Source organism: Aythya ferina (genome assembly GCF_964211825.1).
Source record: "Aythya ferina genome assembly, chromosome: 3".
In the NCBI taxonomy this organism is placed as follows: Eukaryota; Metazoa; Chordata; class Aves; order Anseriformes; family Anatidae; genus Aythya; species Aythya ferina.
Window position 1 is genome coordinate 21,767,518 of NC_140298.1, and position 24,240 is coordinate 21,791,757.

The window sequence follows — 24,240 nt, forward strand, 5'->3', positions numbered from 1 at the left end:
AGCTTGGGTTTTAAAGTGCATATTTAATATATATGCATGATTTTATTTGCAAGTGTAATAGCTAGTTGTACATAAAGGAAGGTCTGTATCACCTCATTGGTGGTAAGCAATAAATTATTGACAGTAAGAGTATGTGCCCAGTGGCTGGAATTCCTAGAGGGAATATGGAGGGACCTTAGTTTCTGGAGGATGTCCCCAGGTGCAATAATTAGTCGGCTGTTTTCAGTGTCCTCTCTCCTTTCCATCATTAGTCTTCTCATGTCCATGTTCGTTGTACATCAAACTTGGTGGAATTTAATCTCAAATGAAGGGCAGAGTGACACACAATGACACCCTGCTGTGGGGAACTGGGGAAAATATGCTGCAATCAAAAATTAATAATGGATTTACTGGCTTGTCACAGCACAGACTTATCCATCTTTCTAAGCTGCTAACTGCCAAAGCGACAGTACAAGGAGCCAGCTGAAAGTTGGGGTGCATCCTGGACTCATTCCTGACTGAGAATATTAAGAAATAAAAGCTGCCTGGGATGAGAGTACTTGCAGAAGGCTGTTCATATGATTTGCTGATGGATTTTGTTATAGTCAGGCCATGACAGCAGTACCATGAAAATATTTAGCAATAATATGTTTCCTTTATACTCATAATATGCTTTAAGACAGCTATCCACACACTGTTGCTCATCAGTCGCATGCAATTATCAATAATCTTTCCCACGCATAGAAGAATAAAAACAGCAACTTTCACCTAAATGTCATCTCTGAAGCTTTTTAGCAGTTGTATATTTCTGTTTAGTCATTTTCTGGATTTTATTAAAATCTCAGTGGTAAAAGCACTCCACAATATTTTATTTTATTTTTTTCTTTTTACTCTATACTCTAGAGCTCGATAAAATATTTTGCCACTGGGGAAATACAAGTGAGGTACTAATGGAAGCACAAAACTGTATCATGGATATGGTATAGGCTGTTTACCTGTGTCAAGAAGAAATGACACGCTGCAATGTGTGTTACCATGAGATAACACACGCCTTCTGGGAATCAGGAAACACTGCTTTGCTTGTGCCTTCAGCACACCAGGAAGAATTATCTCATGATAATAAAATAAGTAACACAAAATGTCTAATTCCTGCGACAAAATGGCAATGAAAAAATAAACAATTACTTCATTGTTATGAAAGATCACGTTCCTTCCCACTGACAGAAACATTAGTAATTGAAGATGTCTTTGGGTTTTGTATGAGCTATCTGTAAGCCTGCACATAGTATATCCATGTATGTGCCATTTATTATGCATACAGATGTAAATATATAGTGTTATGTACCATTTTCAGATGTGTGTGGACATTTGAATGACACCATTTATACCTACACCTTATAAATTATGCAGATCTTTAACTTTGTAACTGTTTAACATGATGTTACCCTTTAATTGGAATATGGAATTGTTTTGAACACATAGCACTATCACACCTCTTAAAATGCTCTAAATGCTAATGCTGCAATAGAAGAACAGAGCTTTTCACTGCCAGGATTTATGCACGAGCTTATAACTCAGTTTTGGAAACATTTGACGATATTTAATTTTGCAAATAATTAAGTAAGCATATTTAAAAGGTGATGTCAATGTAATTGTTTCTATAAATGGATAATTACTTTTTTTAAAGAATGGTAAAGGGAAGCAGATTTAATCAAGAAAATCCACAATGGAATACCTTTTGAACCCAACTTTTCTAGTTTTATAGGTAGTAGTTATAGAAATTTACATTGCTTGGAGTACCCAGCAGAATTCTGACGCCTTGCCTTGCCTTGCCTTGCCTTGCCTTGCCTTGCCTTGCCTTGCCTTGCCTTGCCTTGCCTTGCCTTGCCTTGCCTTGCCTTGCCTTGCCTTGCCTTGCCTTGCCTTGCCTTGCCTTGCCTTGCCTTGCCTCGCCTCGCCTCGCCTCGCCTCGCCTCGCCTCGCCTCGCCTCGCCTCGCCTCGCCTCGCCTCGCCTCGCCTCGCCTCGCCTCGCCTCGCCTCGCCTCGCCTCGCCTCGCCTCGCCTCGCCTCGCCTCGCCTCGCCTCGCCTCGCCTCGCCTCGCCTCGCCTCGCCTCGCCTCGCCTCGCCTCGCCTCGCCTCGCCTCGCCTCGCCTCGCCTCGCCTCGCCTCGCCTCGCCTCGCCTCGCCTCGCCTCGCCTCGCCTCGCCTCGCCTCGCCTCGCCTCGCCTCGCCTCGCCCTGCCCTGCCTTGCCTTTTGCCCTGCCTTGCCTTTTGCCTTGCCTTTTGCCTTGCCTTTTGCCTTGCCTTGCCTTGCCTTTTGCCTTGCCTTTTGCCTTGCCTTGCCTTGCCTTGCCTTGCCTTGCCTTGCCTTTTGCCTTGCCTTTTGCCTTGCCTTGCCTTGCCTTGCCTTGCCTTGCCTCTTGCCTTGCCTCTTGCCTTGCCTCTTGCCTTGCCTTGCCTTGCCTTGCCTTGCCTTGCCTTGCCTTGCCTTGCCTTGCCTTGCCTTTTGCCTTGCCTTGCCTTGCCTTTTGCCTTGCCTTTTGCCTTGCCTTGCCTTGCCTTGCCTTGCCTCTTGCCTTGCCTCTTGCCTTGCCTCTTGCCTTGCCTTGCCTTGCCTTGCCTTGCCTTGCCTTGCCTTGCCTTGCCTTGCCTTGCCTTGCCTTGCCTTGCCTTGCCTTGCCTTTTGCCTTGCCTTGCCTTGCCTTGCCTCTTGCCTTGCCTTGCCTTGCCTTGCCTTGCCTTGCCTTGCCTTGCCTTGCCTTGCCTTGCCTTGCCTTGCCTTGCATGTTGTTGGATCATCCTCCCTAAACTGAACAACCTTTTCTTTGGCTTTGCGCCTTTGTATTTCATCTTCTCCCTGTTACTTGCTATGCCCATTTATCGCATCATTTGCATTTTAGACTGTCCTTCCCTTTGTCCTTCACTTCTTGGCATGCTGTGTACTGGTGATAATAATAACCAAGATCTAGATTCTGAGCCTGTTAGCAGAAGAATAAACCCGAAGCATCTGTGTTGGCCTCAGCTAAGGTTTACAGAGCTTGCAAGGACCAAGATCTTGACACTGAAGTTGCAAATATGCATGGGCTTTTAGCACATATAGTGCTGTAGCATCAAAGCTTTTGTTTGTACACAACCTTAAAAACACTAGGCTCCTGATCTCTAAGTGTTAAAACTAATGAGTGTTATAAAGAATTATCAGCACTCCTAATTAGCAACATAGCTACAATGAGAGTGGAACCTATCACCATGCACCACTTTATTATTATTACTGGGAATTAATGCTTGCTTTGGCCTGTAAAATGAGTCACACCAAGGTCTGTCTGCATTAGGGATGACAGGGAGCAGATTGCCTTCTGGTATATACTGGGACAGCCCCACTGGGGTCAACAGAGAGGAGCTGTCTCACAGCCCCAGGGGTGATTGCCTTAGGGACTCTGCCATCAGCCTCACTGGGAGCAGGCTGAAGTCTCCAGCGTGTTTTCTCCAAGAGTGAAACAAAATGAATAGCTAACTAGGAACGAAAACTAGGGCAAGAAAAAAAAACACTTCCACAAATGTGCGGTTCACTTTCAGTGATTCAAGTTTACTGTACATGCTACATCAAAACAAACCTTTGCAATTAAATTTTTCTTGGGGGAAGGGAGGTAGTTTTTTCTGAACTCCTACACCCTTGTTAAAAGCTTAAAACAGGCCAAGTTGTGCAAGGATCTGTTGAGACTGATGCGGCAGGAAAGTGCGCTGTGACCACTCCCATCCGTGTGAAAGAAGAAAGGACCAGCTCCTGAAGTGAAGTCTGCCCTTGCACAGCTTCATCTTCCTCCCACGTGCTCGTGTCAGCAGTCCTGATGCGGGAGCAGGAGCCCTATCCAGCCCTTACTCAGCAACAACTGCTATGGAAATCAGAGGGAAGGGCGCGTGCTCAGCTGCTTGTTATCCGTCAGGATTAAACTACAGCGAGTTTTGTTTCCAGTAAGAGCTCTGTAACAAATGACCAGAAGGCCTTAAGATTTGGTCGGGTGGACTTGTAATGTGCTGCTGTGGGGCAAAATCAGCAATGCAGTAAAAATGCCAAACATTAGGCTTGAGACACAAATCTAACCTGAAAAATTTGTATACCTTTTTTGCAGCTGGAACAAACTCTGGTGTTCTCAAAGCTGGGCTTGCAGACCTTACCGGAAAATTGGTTTAGCACTCCAGTGAGATCTTCTGACCCATGCTTCATGCCAAGCATATCAGATCTCTGTTAAACAAACAAACAAACAAAACGATTTTCTTAGGCAAACCATTAGTTTACTAAACTTACTCTCTTCTATTTTAGTTATTTTTTTTAGCGCTCATAAGATGTGCTGGACTTTATGATACTTCAGCTGGGTGTCTTTCATTTATTTTACATCACTATCACTAGCACTGCTTAGCTGTGTTTTGAACAGGATATTCCAGAACAAAGACTGGCATTTTCCTCCACCCGTGTGATCACTGGCATCACCCCACAGCATTTTCCTGGGGTCTGAATGGAGCTGATGAGTTACAGAGGGGACAACTTCTTCTGTAGCAGCAGAGGCATACTGGGTGTCAGATAGTAATGACTGGCCATGCTCGACCCTGACGGATTTGAGTCGTGACCTAGATGTGGGAAGCAGCGGATCACCTAACAACATGAAATACAAACATAATCCATTACCTTTATTAAATACAGTGTTGCATTTCTTCCTACTACAGATATATAATGACCGCGCTGTGGGCAAAGATGAAAATAGAATGCTTGACATTATGCATTTATATAATACATAATAATGCTTAGCATACATATAGCACTGTTCATTTTCAAAACCCACAAAATCATTGAAAATTAAAAAAAAAAAAAGCAAGATATATCAGTATATTGGTTCATAATTAATTTCCCTCCCCCCTCCCCCCCACTAAAACTCACATGTAAATGCATCACATGAGGGAGTAATAGATCTATGGCCAGATTCTGATCAAATTTTTTTGGTGAAAATATTAAGCATCTTTGAAGTCAATGGAAAACTCCCAGCAATATAACCAAAATCTGAATCTGGATCCTATTTCTACATGCCATAAAGCCGAGCTGTTATTGGATAGCATGGCACATCTAAAAATAAACCTTTAGGTTTATTTTTAGCTCATTCTGGAATTGTGTTGACATTCTTTCTTTCTTTCTTCTCTGGCTAATTTAAAATGTTAAATCCAATGCTGTGCTTCTTTTCTTGCCTTTCATGTTCTTGTATCTGTTTCCATGCAGCCTCCCTTCCGAGACTGGGTGAGCAAGATGATGTGTCTGTGCAAGACGATGGCACTGGTTGCAGACTAAAGCCCTGCAGGGTCACTTATCACATCTCAGGGGGGACATTTTAATATGATATTTAATGCGCCCTGAAAATGCACAAGATGAGACCTTAAAGTACTTCTGGACAACAAGGCTCAAGCTAGCAGTACGGTTGCTCGCTAAATGTTGTAAGCTCTTTGAAGGAGACCTCTGGAACCTTTCCTCCTTTATAACCATCACTAAAGCCATGACAGGCAAGGATATTACCAGCTCCGGCTCAGCTGCTGCTACAGGATGTCTGATGGCCTTTCTCTACTCCCGATAACCTCAGAGAAGACTGTACAAATTTCAGTCCAGCCTTCAGTCTGCTGTGAGACGCACTCAGTACAGTTCATGGCAGTAAGCAGTTGTTTGCCATTTTGTTCCCCAATCAAGTTCTGGGAGGGATAAAATTTACTTTCTCTTGTGGGAGTACCTCATTCATTTCAACAGGCCATTGTGGTTTAACTGTTAAAAAGTCCAAGAATGCCTGAGTCAGATATTTCCTTCCAACATTTTATTCCATCCTGTCATTTTGTCAATTATCTTTACGACTATTCTGCCAATTTAATGCCGTCAGCATAAAACAAAACAGGAGCACTGCAATTTTTTCAGGGGGAGGTAAAAAAAAAAAGTACCCAACTTCCCAAGACATTTGAAAATGGCAGAATGACTCAGTAAAAAATTAAACCCAGTCCACTCAGCAAGGTATCTTAACCAAATAAGATATTATAAAAATAAGTAATAATAGTAAAATAAAAGTTCTCCTGAATAGGTAAATAAATAAATTCACTCATGCAGACACACATGCTTAAATCTTTCAGTCAGAAGTTTAGCTAAAACCTTAAAGCAAGAAATAATCTTAAAATCTTCACCTGTGGCACCTCCTTTGGTCAGCTTATAACGGGAGAGAAAAGACTGCTGGAAGTGACACCGGACTCACTGGAGATTGTATAGGGTTTTTGCAGTAGTTAAAGACTTCCCTGCATCAGAATAATTCATTAGATTAATTCTTACCAAACCCTGAAATTATTCGTAGATAATAATCCATTCTAGTTTGGATCTGAATACACAATGCTACTGCAGGATAGTTTTACACCTTTCTGCATCAACAAGCTCTTGTTGCACTACCACAACATGCATCTTTGGAAAAATCAGATCCTGATAGGGACAGCAGCTCCATTTAGCAGAGTTTCTGTTTCCACAGAAACCACACCACTGATGTCTGCAAAGGGCAGATGCAGAGTGAGAACATCTGTGACCACTTAGGTTAATTGCCTTTCCCAACTCTTCCCCCACTTTCGGTCTCTGATGGCCCTCTGAAGATCAATGGCAGATCACAAGGCTTCTTGTTGCAGGCATTCTGCCATCCTGCCCCATCTCCTGGGGTTATCTAAATCTGGTTTTAAATCTGTATCCTGAGGGTCTCAGAGGACTACTTATAGTCTGCTGTCTCCTTTGTCCCTGGCTTCCTCTCTGCTTGTCAGACCTACAGCTGTAGCAACAGCTAGAGAAGCTTCCCTGATTCACAAGACTAATGCACATTATGTCATATGTGGCAGGCTCAGGCACAGCTTTGATACGAATCACGCAAGTAACTGCTTTAAATAGTTATTTTACTCTTTAACTTACTTTCGTAGCAAATAAATATTTTTTAGATAAAGACACAACAAAGTGTTGCCTTATGTTACAGATGTTTCAAATGCACTATATTACCTAAATTTATCTTTTCATTGTTATTACTTGCTAGATTATGTTGTAGTTTTTTCAAAGAATGTTAATGTTTAAAAAAAAAAGAAAAAAGATATAGACAGTGATGATGCATGGAAAAAGCCTTACCTCCTCTACCATTATACTTAATCTAAATCCAAGCTACAAAAAGAAAAGAAAATGAAACTTCTAAGAAGTGAGTTTGAAACCACCATTGAAACCCACAACAGTCAAAAAAGGGAGAGGAAAATGAAAACAAGTGCTTACATTCATGCAGTTGCCATTGCCCCAGGTTTTGTTGTGGTTCTACCTCAGTGCTATGGTGGCTTGCTAGCTTCCTTTTTGAAACTCTTCAGATGTGGTAAGAAGTTGGCTGTGGCTGTAGAGACTGGGGGAGTCAAAAGAAAGATGAGATATCAAAGCTGAAGAAAACAATTTCAAATACTTACTTTTAGCAATGATTATTAAGACCCAGTACAAAGCTCTTTAGCAATGCAGGACCCATTTACAACCCTTTTCTGTTTTTCAGAGAAAACTGTTTTTCTGTTCATCAGAGGCACGCCCAGGAAAAGGGGAACCTCTTTACTAATGGTAGGTCCTTCAGACCATTGGCAATGAACTAGGACTGCCCTCACGGCTTGTTCCTCAAGGGTGCAGCTCATTTTTAGGTGCTCTTCCTTCTGTGAAACAGATTTGGTAACACTGTTTTAGAAGCTTTGGAGACTTACAAGTGCAAGAAAGCTCTGTAAATACAAAGTGCTTTTAGGATGTTATTGTATTCCTCACAGCAATCCAGAGCAACCTGTGATAAATGCTGTTTTTATTTACTGTTTTCACATTAAGTTCTTACATGGACATTCTTATAGCAGTTCCTTATAATGGTATGGAAACAATAAAATCTTCAGTTACCTAGAAAATGTGAAGAGACAAACTTAACTATAGTCAAATTTCAGTACAATTGACCTTGAGATGAGTTTTGGCCTGTTAAATCTGTGTAAACTTCTATTTGCATACACACAATAAAATATTTACAATAGGTATGTATTCCTATTAAACTCAAAAATAATCTTTTTTTTTTTTTTAATTTAATTTATATATACATATTTAAGATTTGTTTGGAGGCTTAAAGTATTAGGGGCAAGTTAAAGTATAACTTTTCACCAACACTGTACTTCCTAATGATTCTTGTGGCAAAAACAGAATCTTGACTGCAACTAATGATGTATTTACAAAGCCTACGTACATATAATTGTCGTCTTTCATGAAAGTAAACAATCCATGGAGCCTTGTATCTGTAGTTGGTAATGACCTCAGGAGTTAATGCTATTGCAGACTTATTACATACAGATAGAAATATATTACTTCTTACAAATTTTATCATAGAATGATTTGGGTTGGAATCGATCTTTAAAGATGATCTAGTCCAACCCCACCGCCATGGGCAGGGACACCTCCTACTAGACCAGGTTGCTCAAAGCCCCATCCAACCTGGCCTTGAGCACTTACATGGATGGGGCATCCACAGCTTCTATGCATAACCTGTGCCAGTGCCTCAACATCCTCATAAGCAAGATTTTCTTCCTCATATCTAATCTAAACCTACTTTCTTTTAGTTTAAAACCATTGTCCCTTGTATTAACTCTACACTCCCTCATAAAAAGTCCCTCCCCAGCTTTAATGTAGGTCCCCTTTCAGTACTGGAAAGCCACTATACGAACCTTCCCTTCTCTAGGCTAAATTAACCCAGCTCTCTCAGCTGTCTTCATAGGAGAGGTGCTCCAGCCCTCTGATCACCCTCATGGCCTTTCTCTGGACTTGCTCCAACAGGTCTGTGTCTTTCTTGTGCTGGGGGCTCTGGAGTTGAATGCAGAATTCCAGGTGGGGTCTCACAAGATTGGAGTAGAGGGGGAGAATCACTTCAATATCTACCTGGATATTGAGCCTTCAAGCATGACTGTAAGAAAGTGCGACCATCCAGCTAATTCCTTACCCACCAAGCGGTCCATCCATCAAATCCATGTCTCTCCAAGTTAGAGGCAACAATGTCGTGCAGGACAGTGTCAAATGCTTTGCACAAGTCCACACAGATGATGTCAGTTGCTCTTCCCCTATTCACCAATGCTGTAACCCCATCATAGAAGACCTCCAGGCATGATCTGCCCTTAGTGAAGCCATGTTGGCTGTCACCAATCACCTCCTTATTTTCTGTGTGCTTTTGCACAGTTTCCTAGAGGAACTGTTTCATGCTCTTGCTGGGCACAGAGGTGACACTGACTGGCCTGTATAGTTCCCTGGGTCTTCCTTTTTTCCCTTTTTAAAAATGGGGGCAATGTTTCCCCTCTTCCACTCAATGGGAACTTCACTGGACTGCCATGACGTCTCAGATACGATGGACAGTGACTTAGCAACTTCACCTGACAATTCCCTCAGGACCTTCCTTTTTCAGGTCTTTCATTTTATTTTTCACTATATAGTAGATGTTCCGGTATAATGAAAGGCAATAAAGACCAAGATTTAGGTCTATTTTGTTCACATTCAAGCGGTCACACAATCACTGTGTTATTTCTGAGCCTCACCCACTTGATATTGAGAATCAGATTTGGAAAATTTGGGGGGAAAAAAAAGTTCATTCAGGTTAGTGCCTGAAATTGCTAGTACAGTTGTGGATAATACTCAGGGTTAAGGTGGTGGAACATCCACCCTCCAACCCTGAAGTTCAACCCAGCTATCTAATGCATTGTAAAAGGCTCCAGGCCATCCCAGGCAGATCCCAAGGCAGTAGGCTCATGCTGGGGAGACATTTCTGTGCTTGCGCTTGCCTGTACGTGGCTCCCAGCCGGCACATCCCTGAGAACACAAAGTAAAGTGGGCCTCAGAAGCAGCCAGCTGGCTTCTTGAAGGACAAGACATTTGGGCTTTGCTTCAACAAGACACAAGGCAATGAGTCCATTTGCCTATGAGCCAAGAAGCTGAAGCTGACTCACTGCTGGAGCTCCCCTTGGGATGGACAAGTGCCTACAGAGCCAACTGACACCTTAATTTCCTTACTAAACAAAGTTGTCTGGTCATAAATAAATGTGATATTTCTGGGAAAAATGTGGAGAATTAGCACTTTTCAGACTAATAACGGTGTAGGAGCTTACATCTTGTACTCTGCCTCCTCTCCCTTTGCCTAACAAGCAGCCAGGAATAAAACAAAAACAGGTACTCACCCAGGCTCGAGTAGGGGCCTATGCAAGTTTCTTAGAGCTTGGGCTAAAAGTTGAGATCCATCCCAAATCTGCCTATTTACACGAGTGTGTTCCTCTCACTTGTGATGGGAGAAGTAAAGACTTCCTCCAGCCTCTCAAAACATGGATCCCAAGAGCAACACTCCTGCTGCCTTCCCACCTTCTCCAAATGATAGCTTTGGACTTGCAGCGTGCTGCTCGCAGCCCTCCATCCCTGCAGAGGCTGAGTGCGGAGCTCTGCTGTTGCTGGCATCCCAGCCCTGCCTGCGCTTTGTGACTCACGCTGGGCATGGAGTGGGAGTTAATGCTGCTTGGAGCAGCAATAACTTTCTGCATATTTTAGGGCAGGTCTCTGACAGTTCAGAGCATCCTTCTTGCAGGCTATTTTTGTGCTCAGCCCATTGCCCATGTGGAGCTTTGTCTCTCCAGAGAGCAGGTGAGGGATGGCAGCATTACCTCTGTAGCTGCTTGCTCCTCCATACAGCTCCTCAGCTGCCCTCTCTGCATTTTCTCACTGGGGGGTGGAAAGGCCTGTAATAATAACCAACAAAAATTAGACCAAGCTTTTAAACAAATGGGTGACCTTATTACTGTGAAAGACGCAGGTGATAAGAGTAACAACCATGGCCAAAACAACTGCAAAGCAGGTCTGCAGGTAACAGGAATTATTATGTATTTTTAATTTCTGATGAACCAACATGTTCATATGTCTTACTGTCTGAAACATTCAAGCTGCAAGGCAGGAAGTCTTTCGAAGCTTTCCCTTAGCCAGTGGTGCCATTAAATACATTTAGAAAACATTTGAGTTTACACTGCTTTCTTCGCTGACCACAAGCGCACAGACAAATCTATACCACGGCGGGCTGGCATCGGGGGGAGCAGTGACTAAGGAAGGGTTGCAGAGCCAGGCCCCACACACAGCCCTAGACACATCCTTGTACTTATTTGGGATAAAAGTGAGCGCATTTTGATGAGCTAAGCAACCAAACTGGGTTAATATCCAGTTTGTCAACAAACTTGTTTTGGCTTGCTGGTGAGACCACGGTTGTTTACCCTGAGTAAACCCAATCTTGGCTTATTTTGTTCCCATAAAAATGAAGGGTTGTGAAAGTCTCCTCGCAGTCGGTAGTGCCAGCAATGATCTAGGAGCTTGCTGAGGCGCTCACCAAGATTTCAGAGGCTTTGAGCTGAGGACCAGCTGGGAAGCTCTGCCTTTCCAGACAGACAAATCATGCATGCTCAGAGCAACGTGATGCTGAGTGTGCAAAGAGAGACTGGGCTAACACGGAGATGTCCTCTGTGTGTGCGTGTGTCAGCAGCAGAGGAAGGGCTGTTCTCCCAAACATCTGGAAAACTGGTGTCGGCTGAGCAGTTGCTGAGGCTGTTTTTAGGCTTGGGGTACCTCCTGAATGACACCAGAGGTAAATCAGCCAGAACTAAACACATTTATAGGTAAAAAATAACAAAGTACCTCCTTTCACAAGTGTGTAAGGGCTTCCTGGAGACAGGTGTGCAGTGTATCAAGTGCACTCCGGAATATTTTGTAAATAGTTTTTGAGACTAAGGATTGTTTGCTGAGTTTATTAACATGTTTACAAACTCGGCTATGAAAACCCTGAGTCGTCGCAATGGAAATTCAGGCACACTGTCTTCCTTTTGGTTCTGGCGGCGGGGCGCTTTTTCATTTTCCCGGATTATTTTTAGAGGGGGCTGGCCGGTTTCGTACCAAACGCTGCTGCCGCGTAAACACCACCAACTTCTCCAGGGACCAAAACAAAAACAAAAACAAAAACAACAAAAAAAAAAAGCGTGCGTGTTTCTAATTTCAAGCCCATGAGCTCACCAGCTGAGCCTCCGAGGGCCCGGCCAGGAGCGGGTGGGCGGATGGCGGCCGGGGGGCACACACACGCCTAGATGCGGGCAGGTGCTGCCAGCCTCCTCGGGGCCGAGGCCAGGCAGCAGGAGGAGGAGGAGGAGGAGGAGGAGGAGGAGAAGGAGAAGGAGGAGGAGGAGGAGGAGGGACGGGGAAGGCCGCGGCGGGAGGAGGAGGAGGAGGAGGAGGAGCCGCTGCCGGATGCTGCGAGGAGGCGCCGTGGCCGCCCTGCGCTGCCGGCCGCTCACCTGAGCGGGCAGCGGGCGGGGAAGGAGGGGCCGTGCGGCCGAGCTGCGCGGAGCCCGGAGCCCGGTGGCTGCGGCGGTGAAGGGGGCGGGCGGGCGCGGCCATGGCGCCGGGCGCCTAGCGGGGCCGGCGGGCGGCAGGAGGCCCGGCCCGCCCGGAGCGCCCGGCTGCCGGCGGGGCTGCGCGGCCTAAGCTGAGCGGGCGGCCCCACCGCCCCCTCCCGGCTCGCAAGATGTCCACCCGCACGCCGCTGCCCACCGTCAACGAGCGGGACGCGGAGAACGTGAGTCCACCCCCACCCCCCGGACCCTGCCCCTGCCCCTGCCCCCAGCCGCACCGGGGAGAGGCCTCCCCGCCCGGCTGCGCTGCGCCGCCCTTTGTTTGGGGCGCACCTTGGCGGTGGGCTGCTGCCGGCCTGTTGCTGCCGGCCTGCCGCTGCCTGGCTTTGTGTGGCGCCGTGGGGAGGCCGTGTGCCGTGTGCCGTGTGCCCGGCCCCGCTCCCTGCCCGCCGGGTTGTTTGGTGCCTGCCTTTGTGCTCGGCTGCACCGTCCCTGCGCCCTCTCTCCGCGCCGCGGTGGGGTGGCGGGCGCTTTGTGGCGGGGTTCCTGCGGGGAACGGCCCCGCTGCCTCGGAGCAGAGCGCCCGAGAAATCCCCCAAAGTCCCGGACTTTGTCTGGCCCTGGCCGCCCGGTGCGATCGCTTACCCAGGCGGTGGGATGGGAGGTGTGAAATGTTCCTCTTAGGTGAGGGAACCGAGATTAAACGAGGTATGCTCGGCATGCGCCCTCGATATCGTTAGTTGCCTTCGGGAAAAGTGGCAGGAGCAGTCATATGAAATTTCACACGGGCAATTTTACCCGGCCTGTAGGTTGACGGAAAGCGATCGGTGAGGAGCGCGGGGAGGCGGGCAGGTGGGTCGCAGCAGAGCGGTCCTGCCAGGGCTGCGGGCTCCAGCCAGCGCCAGGGCCTGGTTGTGTGCAAGGCAAAGAGGCAGCGTTTGCTGAGTAGGTCACTGAATTACAAGAAATAAAGAGTAAATAGGAGCAGAGACATTAGGAGGTGAAGGTACCAGGAATATAGTTAGAGGAACGAAGGCTTCAGTTTCAGTTGCTCAGTGTAAGTGTAATTGACGAGGCCGTGGCTGTGTGGTTCCCAGTTAAAGCTTAAAGCGAGCAGATAGATCCATGTGGTCTGTCCTTTCTATTCATTCATGGACTGATGAGTCCTCTATTAGTGTCAGAATGGAAGCAAGTCCTTGAGATGAAAATGAATATTTAGATTTAATTAAATGACAAGGCCCAGGTTTGAGTGATGCGTGTTACTTAGGAGTTTCCATTTCAAATGTATATAGGAATGTAGACAAGGGGTAGATGACAGGAAGAGATAAGAAATATTTATGCATGTATCCAGTAATACAGTGCATAAGACTTGCAAAGTGCGTTTACAGAAGGCAAATGGAAATATTTTCAAACATCATCAACTTCTGTAGAATGAAAACTTCAATTAAACTGTTGGTAGTTCATTTAGAAAATGTGCCGGTTTTGAATGCTCTATTTTGACAACTAGATGTAAGTAAGGATATTTTTTTTATTTATTTTAGAGAAGGCAAGGGTGTCTAAAAATCAGGTGTGTACAAGATATCAAAGTCCACAAAATTACACATTTGCTACTGAAAATCTTGCTGTAAGTCTGTAACCTAATACTAACAAATATAATACTCGGTCAGACAGACTGTAAAGAGCTGTGCAGCAGTACGTTCCCAAATCTGTACAAAGTGATTCTTGTGCTGCTGTTAGCAGGGTGTCTGCTGGGTTTTGGGGCAGGGTTCCTCAAGGCTTTTGTCACCTCTGCCCTCTGGGCATTGGGGAAGCCCCCTTGGGTACTGCTGGTTGCCCTTGCCCAAGAGCTTTGGTAAAGTGGCAGGTGTGGGAAGAAGGAGCTGGCCTGTTGTTGACTTCGGGGACAGCATAATTCCTTGGTTTAAAATGGACTCTGTCAGGGTGAGGTGAGACGCTTAATTTACTCTTAATGTGCTTCCTCCTGTTAATAAGCACTAATGGACGGGCAGAGTGTTTGTGCTGATGGGCCTTGATGCTCAGAGGTTAGCTGGTGAGCTCTGGTAGCTGGGGTGGCAAGGCGCTGCATCTGCCGGGAGAAGTTACTTAAAAGAGAGGGGCTGGGAAAGCAGGAGTTAAATTAGAGCAGGGTAAGTCTGAGTGTTCTTGGCCTGGTGAACTGACTCCCTCTTTGTAGTGCATATCTGCAATTCCCAAGCACATATATTAGCGAAGCTCTCAGAAGTTGTGCAGTTAATGGTGATCTTCTGGGTAGCAATCTTTTCTTCCTTCCTTGTGGCCATCTCTCAGAAATGTTGCTCCATTGTGTGACTCTCAAGGGATAGATTGTAGCTCTGCATCCCGGAGAGAGCTGATTGATGGGTCTGAGTACAAATCTACGTCCGCGTCCAGCTGTGCTTTGCACATGGTGTGAGATCGTTGCATGAAATCATTGGGAGCTACCCTACCACTGCCACCCCCGGGCTCTTGGCAGCTGCTTTCCCTGTTCTGTTTTTTTTTTTCTTGTTCTTAAGAAGAAAAGAAAAAGTTATGTGTATTTTTGTATATATTTCAATGTAAACTGTTCTCAATAAGTATGCAAGCGTGTGTTCTGTCATTTGAACGAAATAATAAAATTGGACAGAGCACCTGTCATAAGAATATACTCCCCTTGAAGAATTATGAGAGTTCCTGGCTGGATGTGTGAAAACAGCGCACGGTTCCGTAACTGGTTGTGCCTTTTACACCGCAGTGCCCTTTGACAGTAGTCCAGAAGGGGTAGGGTCATGCAGCAGGTTACCTGATAAATTCTTATCAGCCAGCTTGAGTGAAAGGAAGGAGGACCAATGGCAATGGACAAACAACAGGTGGAGGGGAGCAGTCATCATGAAACAGTCAGTATGTGTATAACTGATAGGCCTGCATTATACAAATTCACACCCAATCTTTTTTTCCTTTTTGCTGTTCTTTTCATCTCCCAGTGCGATGTTTAATTTTTCTAACGCATATGCCCCTCAGTGTTTTGCGCTGGAAATTTTACTTCTCTTTCACCATAGCTGTGTTTAAGGAAACAAAATACAGTATGATTGTCAAACATTTTTTATTATTGAATGGTTTATTGGGAAAGCTGAGGAAAATTGATGGGTAGAGGCAGTGCAGTAAACATTATTTTCATGCCTATTATCAGCTTTCTTTTTTTTGAAAGGAGGGGTAAGAGTAGTATTGAAAGTAAACACTTTCCTGCGATTTGATTTCGTATGTGTAACTATGGTTTCCTCTTGATAGTGATGTGTAGGCTGCTGTAGGTAATGTTTCAGGGCATTCAGACAGTTGGAGTTGGGGTTAGTTTGGGTGAATGGAGCTTCCCATCTCTGCTGAGGCTGGAGGAGGAGAGGGATAAGAATCTAAAGCTCTGAGCTTGTTGTAGCTCTTTTGTTTTCATTGAGTTGCTGTTGAGGCTTTTGTGTTTTCTCCTTCATATTGTACTGTATGAAGTGCTTAAATTGGGGAACATTCTTCATGAATTACAGTAAGAGAAAAGAAGGGTGCAGGTAATACATGATCTTGAATGCTTTCTGAGAGTTCTGTATAAGGAAAGACACGTGGAATTGCAGTGGTAGGCTGTATGCCACTTGCTTTTTAAAATTAATAAAAATGAGAAGGCTGTATTTTGCTTCTTCTGACATAAAGGCCTTGTAGGCTGGTGTATTATTTATTTATTTATTTAAATTTGTTGGTAAATGTCATTCAGTCTTTTGAAGCTCTTACTCTTACTTGTGGAAGTGTGCCGGGACTCTCTTTGTGCTGTGGCGTGACCACTCCCAGCGAAGGCCCAGGGAACTGTTTTGCCTTGTACTTTTCAGGCACGCATAAGTTGGTACATCCTGCTCCGGAGATGGCGCGTGTTTACTGGAGGAGAAGGAACAAACAAGGCGGGAGAGCCAGCTGATAAGGCTGGCTGGAGCTGAGGAGGAACGTAGGAACTGCAGCGTGCCTTACCCAGCCAGTGCCCTGTCGGAGTGATTCAGAGATGTCATGGCAGGGGGGGGTTAAGGCATGATGACACAGCGACTTACAGTCATGCGATCAACTACATTATCATAGAACTAATTGTGATAATTCTGACACACGCACACCCCGCTGCAGGCTAGCGAGGGCAGGGTGATGTCTGAGATGCCAGCTAAAGCAGGTGTGGTGAAGGATGGCTCGCTGATAGCGGAGGCTGGGAGACAGCTGCATTTTTAGAGGGAAACAAATTGAACGGGGCAAGAGATAAGAGGATGGAATGAAGTTGTGAGGTCAGGGAAATAATAATTATACCATGTTTAATTTTTTTTTTGCCTGGATTTGCTTTTGCACAATAAGAACACATGGTTTTGATTTGGACGGAGGGGGCGTGGGAGAAAGTATCTGACAAGAATTCTTTCTTTCAGTGCCTTAAGCAGAAGAATGGCCTAGTTTCCAGGCCTTGTGGGTTCAAGAGTACAGCTGTATCTTTCTTATCCACAAGAGATGGGCTTTAGCAAAGTGGAGAATGTCTGTGTTTTTTCCATGCAAGATGACTTTTCTTGATCATAAGAACTCCATTAGGCCATATGTTTGTTTGAATGGTAAGAACAGGGCATGCTCTCCTAATCTCACTTTGAAGGTTTGTGTTTTCTTTCTGCTTTTATTTTTTTTTTTTGGTTCAAGTCTTGAGCAAGCTCCTACGTTGTGGGGGAAAACACATGTTTAGCTCCAGCAGTAAGCACAAAAAAGGAGAGAGCAAGGTTCATTTTATTACAAAGTGTGTTAACCGCTTCGCATTTAACCTTCTGCAGGAATCACAGCTGGGACAGGTGGTGCACGTGTTTAGTGTCCTTCTTCTCCCTTCCTGTAAAGGCACATATTTTGGAACAGATCTGCCTGTGTACAATCTCATTTCATGCTTCAGTGTTCTTCCTAGGTGTCATAACAGAACGTGCTGTTACAGTTTAGAAAGAGTTAATGCAGTTTGATTGTACTGCTGATGTCATTTCATACTTCATGGGTTTTTGGAGGTTCATAGGTAAACATAACATTGGATTGTTTGTGGCTGGTCTTCTGAAAACTGGACTTACATGGGCAGGGGAGTGAAATGCGTAACAAGAACAATGAGGTTAAGATCCCTGTAGCCTTGGGAAGGGTGCCTCTGCCATCATCCTTTCTTCATCCTGCAGACTTACTGTGTGTTAGTACAGCTTTTTATTTTCCATCTCTGCACTTAAAATGTTTTAATGATCAGTAAAGACAGGATTTTTTTTTTAATAGTACACAATTTTGTTTGGAAATTAATGTTTTTACTATATATGTGGTACGCTGCAACTACATGACAGTTGCTGCTATCGAGCTGAAGGAGCTCCTGCTACATCCTGATACCAATAGCTTAAACCCAAGAAAAGTAGTATTTCATTTTTATTTTAAGTGCATGTTCTTGATCAGTGACTTTTATTTGCACTTGCAGGTTTCTTGTTCTCAGAATTTAGTGTAGATCTACTCTTGAAATCTTACTGATATTTGAGAGAACTTCTAAAACTTTTTCAGCAGAGCAGATTTAATGAGAAACTATTGTGTAATTAGGACAGAGATTACTGTTAACGTGGAGCTAGAAATCTGTTTCAGGACTTTATTTGCACCACAAATTGCACTGCTAACAACTTGAGAGGTTGAGCAAACCTTTCAAATGTTTAGTGATATCACAGAGAAAGCATTTTATCACTGGTGTTTAGATATTATCTATTAGTAGCTATGACTTTTTTTCCCCTCTTTTTAAATATACATTTATGCTCTATGCTGCCCTCCAGGTTAAATATGCTGCGACTAAGTTGCTGCAGACAGTGGTGTGTTTCAAACTTTGCTTATTTGTATTGTGGTCATGATGTGATCTGTTGATTTCTGTTGTTGGAAACAATGCTTGCTTTTTGTATATGATTTTTATCTTTCTGGAATTTCATAATCACCATTTTTTTTAATGACTTCAGTAATTCTTGGTCTTTAGTCTTGAATGTTTGCTCCTCTTTAGGTAGTGGTAAATTAAGAAGAAATGGTGTCCAGTCGAATATTTTTGAAAACAACAAAGAAAGCAGGAAAGTTCCATCGAAACATTCATATCCCGCAGCATAATGAACATAATGCAACTGAATCTGAATCTTAATAATAAGCTCTTTCTCCACAGTTACTAGCAAGCCTTTGCTTGTTAACATTTTTTCACTTTTTTCAGATTGTAAATCAACATTTTTATGTTCTTTCTGCTCAGTTCTGAACTGTGAATTTTAAATGCAGAAGGTAATATTTCATCTAAGAAAGAAGTTTCCTTGCTTTTTTTTTTTTTTTTTCTGTGACTTAATAGAATAAATAGCTAAAAAAAAAAAAAAAAAAGTGACATCGAAGGATTGCTGAGATCTGTGTCAGTTTACAGCTCATTGGTGATGATGCAGTTTAGGCAAAGTTCCGGTGGGCATCCTAGTGAAGCTATGGGTAAAAATTCCAATTTCATTTCCAAATTTCATCTTGTTTTACCCAAGTAGTGACCAAACTTGCTTTAACAATCATGGTAAAATAGTTAAAGGCAGGAGCATTGGCAAGTACTCTCTCTGCTTCTTTGTGAACTGACATGACAGTAGAAAAACACACTTTTTTCAGGTGAGCATTTAGTCAGGGGTTTCTTTATGTAAGCTTTCATGGGAAACACCGACTTAGGCTGAAAAATGTGTGTTTACATTCGTAGTAAGGCATCCGCACAGTTAAAAATCAGGCGGGTTACAATTAATCTTTAAGGCAATGGGCTGGACGTGCTCATGGAGCAGTGCCATGGGTTAGACTGTAATGAGCGATCAATAGAGTGTACTTATGTAAAACCCCAAAGTGCAGGTTTTCTGTGCATCTGTGGAGAACATAGGATCATTGTTATTCTAAAATTCTTCATTTTAACAGGACAGCTGATCTACCAGCACTTCTACATTCACTTAAATTGTTGGTAAGCAGGCTTTCTGTTCTGCTGAAATAAAGGTGTTGTCTGTGTGTTCACGTCTCTTTTGTTTTTTCTTTGCTGTTTTATTTGGATCCAGTAAAAGTCATTTTGCTTCTTTTATCTTGCCATTCCTGTGCTTGTGGAACACTTTAGGTGTAGGCTGTGGGTGAAACCATCAGAAGTGGCCTGCGCTCTGCTTACCTTGTTGGTGTTAATGTGGTTTTCCATCAAAATGACTTCTGTGAAGACTCCTGAGCAGATCAAGATACAAGGGCTCAGTATCCCTGTCTCCTGACCCTTTGTGTGCCAGCTGTTTCAAGTTCATGACATTTTGCAAAAAATGGAGGATGTTACAGAAACCTGCACTCATAATAAAACAATCCAATGTGCCAATGTGCTTTGGAAAACAAAAAGGAGGGGAGCTATGTTTTCAGTTCCAAGGTGTATATCAAATCCAAAGAAGCACATACAAAAATGAGCAGTAAACCTTTCTTTAAATTAAGTCGTTTTACATGTCCAGTAGCTATATTAGCTGGATACGTGTAGTCACAGTCCCGAGGATTTCTCAGGTAAAGATAGATCAGCAAGGTTGACTTGCACTGAGGAGAGAAGGAAAACCCTTCCACAAAACATATTATAGATTCAGCATGAGGAGCTTTTCCTAGTTGTGTTGCAGTACTGTATTTTAAACAAATATAGTTGTAAGGTCAATGGCTTGAAAAATTAGAGGTTACAACTTCTTCGCCTCTGACGGAAAGTGCTGTTGAGCTTACGGAGTTACTGGGTAGCCTATGGCAGTCCTTTGCGAGAGCAGATAATGCTGATATCACTGGTGACAGCCTAATTGTTTTTGTATTATAAAGTAATAGCAGTGCATGATAACTTTAAAATCTCAAGTAGAGACAAAATTAGTCGAGGTTGGTAGGTGCTATCTTGTATTAGCTAGATGTGGTTGGAGAAACCAGATGAGCTTTTGGATAGACGGGGCTCCAGCAGGGCTTGCAGGAAAGGCTCCTGCCCCAGGCTAACCTCGTGGCAGAACCTGTAGTGCTGCTGCCCTTCTGGGGGAGGACCCACGCCTTGCTGGCGGTGCACTGAACACACACACACACCTTCAGAGTGAAGACGCAGCCTGAGTCACAGTGGTTGAGGGCTATTTTCAGCTGCCGTGGAGCCTTTCCTCCTGGCTTCCTCCTTTTGCTAATGTTGGGTCGCATCTTTTCCATCTCAGCCGTGTACTTAGCAAGAGAGTGAAATAAAAATAAAGAAAAATGCTTTTTACTTGCATTTAAGCAGCTACCTTTTTCAGAGTGGAGAAGGCCTCTTAATTGTCTTCTTAAGGGTTATTACTTGGAGCAGTTTTATTATTTAGTCCCTCAAATATTTGATCAGGGTCATTTTAAACCTAGTGATAGTTGCTAACCTGCTGTCACAGCCCCTTTTTCATGACATATTTCCCAATATCCATCTTTCTGAGATTCCGTCAATCCGTGTTCATTAAGCTGCTGGCCACTTAATACCTGTAATTTCCTATTTTTATCACCTTTTCCCCTCCCCTCTTTGTTTTTCCCTACATTTTGCTTACTTAAGTGCTTTTGTGCTGGAGATTGCATAGCTGTTGCCAACTTCCTTGTGCTTCTCACTCTTTCTGGGACCTTTTCCAGTTTTGCTCGTGACATAACCAAAATCAATAGAGCTTTACTAAAGCCGTGTAGTGTATCTCCTGGTTATTCTTTGAGCAGCGTCCTTTTGTTTGGATCTCAAGGAGTATGGGAATGATCTGAGTCGCAAAGATAAAGGGAGAGAATAAATGCTTTGCCTTGGGTTGGTTGGGGGGAGTTGGCTTTGTTTCGGGGGCAATTTCTGAAGGTACTAGCAAAAAAGATTGTTACAGCTTTAAATATTTGCCTCTTAGAGGTACTGTATGTTTCCCACTTTACATTTCCTTTTGCCCCCCAGTAGAGTTACTGTGCTTTATTCTCTTAGGTGACAGCTGAGAGTAACCAAGGTTTTGTAATGATAAGTCAGGAAGGATGTACAATTTTATAATGTCCTCTGTGGAGGGAGGTTTCCATTGTGAACTCGGTTGATATGTCAGGAATGTATTGTGAGAGAAGTGCAGAGCTAGGGGAGCTAAGTGTAGGAGATACTGCACTATGTGTAGCAGCAGCGTAAATTACTTGCGCTTAAACAGTAAATATCTGAAATTCCTTTCGAGAGTGCATGCTTGGCCTCAGTTGTATATAAGTATCGTTCTAATTCTTAGATGTTTCTGTCATTACTTAAAATAAGCAGAGGCATAGTTCAAAAACTCAGAGACCCTTGCACATTAAGAAGAGTCTGATTTGTGCCATGGAAATTACGGGACTGTGTTAAATGCTATGTTGAGTTTTTACAGAGGATATGGTAGTTTTCCTCAAATGGATTGCATGTGCAATGTACATGTATTTGCTCGTCTCTATTTCAGATAGTATTATTGATTGAAGGCAATAGAATTCTCTACAGCACTTGGGTTTTTATTTAGAATTATTTATTTTTTTTTCTAACAGTAATCAGATTTTCTTCCCCATGCAATTACTGTAGTAGGGACTGTCTACTGGTGGTTAAAAAAAAAAAATCAGGAAAATATTGTTACTTGATGGAGTTAAAATAGCATTTTCTCCATAAGATCAGACTCTAGAAGGAGCGGCAATTGTAGTCATTAAACACAATGAAATTTATACAAAAATTATTAGCAATACTGTCTCTGAGCAGTCTTAACCATGTGTACATACATACAGTAGCTTTTCAAATTTGTTTCTCTTAATTCGGTATTAAACAAGGCTGCCTTCTTTTTAGAGTTCTGTCTTCCAGTGATGGACCATAAGATGCATATAGAAAGTATACAAGAGCACTTCACAATGAAACTCTTGCTCCGTCTGCTGCATAGTCCAGAGCAATCTTATCGATAGAAAGTTGGTATGAGCAATGAGGATCGATCTAATATAGATGCTGGAATTGGCAATTTGAGACCTTGTTATCAGAGTGGCTGCAGTGGTGTTTGTGAACAGGATGAGAGAAACCTGGTGGCTCAACCTCTGCGAAGAAAAGACAGCTGATGAAATAAACTGCATTTAAAGGTCCTTTTTAATAAAGTTATTCTCACTTATCTGATGGCTGCAGAAATACAGTGCTTATATCAAAATCAAGTTACACATTTTTGAAATGCTAGAGGATTTTATTTATTTTTGGTTGTGTGACCTTTTGGGGAAATTCATGTTTTGGTATTGTCTACCAGCTTTTTCAACATTGCTCACTAAATCCTTTTCCTACTGGCATGTAATATCTTGTTTAAAAAGAATTATTTTCAAAGTGAGTGGTGTCAGGAGTAGCACAGAAGAGACAAACTGCACTTCTGTATCCATCTGTTTGTTCTTTTCCCTTTCATATAATAGTTCTTAATCTGGAGAGGCTAAACTAAATGGAACAGTTGACTATCAGACTACAGTTATGTATCATAAAGTGAAACATGAATGGTGCATGAGCTGTTTTCCTAATATTATTTTGGTTTCATTGGAGGTATTTCCAAGACTAGCTCAGTGGGAGAGCAGCAGAACAAAGAAGGAAGTGAATTGGGAGACTGGAACGTACATTGACAGGTCGTAGTAAAGTTTTTACCTCCAGATAATTTTTGAGAAAGGACAGAAAGCTCTGCCTAGCTTCATGTCAGGTGGAACATGAACAGCTTCTTTGTTGTCTGCTTGGTGAAAAGAGAAAGATACCTAACATGAGAGCTCTCATCCCTGGAAATGGAAGGCTTAGTAGTTAATTCGGTAAATTGAAGGAAGAAAATACAGACTGAGTTCAGTTAGCTTGCAATGATTCAGGCATTGCAACATTGTGATTGCATCTCCCTAGAGGCAAGGAGCATCTTAGGACCGCTGGTGGTAAGAGAGAGCATTACTGACTGACCCGTCCTGAGGCTTGGAACAACGCAGTTATAGCCATCTCCAGTGTGTGTAAGGACAGCTCTCCTTATAAAGTTTTGAGGATGGATTCCCAGTCCCTGAAAGGGGGATTGGTAGTTTCTGTGACCTGCTGACACTGTCCTCAGGTTCCCAGGATTTCTGCTTTCCTCACTTGCCCTTCCTTATGACTGAATTAAATTAATTCCTGCTTTAATATGAGACACCATCTGATCGAGCAAGCCACTTAAACTGGAGAGTCCCAAACTGTAAAATGCAGTGCTGTACTGCTTGCCAAGCTGGTTCAAAGCATGACCAGTTCCAGAGATTGCCAAGAGCTGCCTCTGCTTACAGCAAGCTGGAAGCTGCCATTGCTGCTGCCAGCTATTTGCTGTCCCTCACTGTCCTGATAAAGGAGTCTGGAAATGCCTGACCTTGACATCTTGCAGGCAGGGAGTTAGTGTCAGAAGGCCGTGGCTGGGGATCTGCGATTCCTCACACACAGACTGTCAAGGACTGGAGAGAGAAAGCCATAGCAATTTTTTTGTAAAATATTTTTTTCTGCTGTTGGATTGGGTGTTTCTTTTTGTGTCTGTGTTTGTTTTGAATAAGTGTTAGTTTTTGTTTGACCCTTTAATCATAAATTCTTTATATTCTTAAGCTTCATCCATATATATTATATATATATATATATATATATATAAACACGCACACATATAACATTTCTTCCAAATTTTCTTACCTATTTATTTTAATGGACAGTAAATCCAGCATATGTTGTTTTCAGTATTTTCTTTGCATCCTGCAGTGTTTTTTCTTTCCCGTCTTTTGGTGAGTTTTGTAACCTGGACTATTTCATTAGTTATGCTCGGTCTTTCTCTTGGGC

At 43.3% G+C, this 24,240-nt stretch overlaps 1 protein-coding gene and 1 long non-coding RNA gene across 7 annotated transcripts in view; one reads left to right on the forward strand and one right to left on the reverse strand.

The window, feature by feature from the left end:
• Nucleotides 1-3,550: 3,550 nt before the first annotated feature.
• LOC311435346 lies at nt 3,551-13,435 on the reverse strand. Its single transcript, XR_014692069.1, has 7 exons — nt 12,759-13,435; nt 10,704-10,778; nt 7,285-7,405; nt 6,183-6,290; nt 4,663-4,716; nt 4,098-4,221; nt 3,551-3,959 (listed from the first exon to the last, which is right to left on the reverse strand). It is a non-coding gene; the product is annotated as an uncharacterized lncRNA (long non-coding RNA).
• MARK1 (microtubule affinity regulating kinase 1) overlaps nt 12,342-24,240 on the forward strand; it is a 56,940-nt gene continuing 45,041 nt past the window's right edge. For 2 of the 6 annotated variants that reach the window (XM_084516184.1, XM_084516188.1), the window contains exon 1: nt 12,342-12,649. In XM_084516184.1, coding sequence (XP_084372310.1) covers nt 12,599-12,649 — 51 coding nt within the window. In that variant the 5' untranslated portion in view covers nt 12,342-12,598. The remainder of the gene's footprint in view (nt 12,650-24,240) is intronic. The other 4 variants (XM_084516186.1, XM_084516189.1, XM_084516185.1 and 1 more) reach the window with 3 other exon arrangements.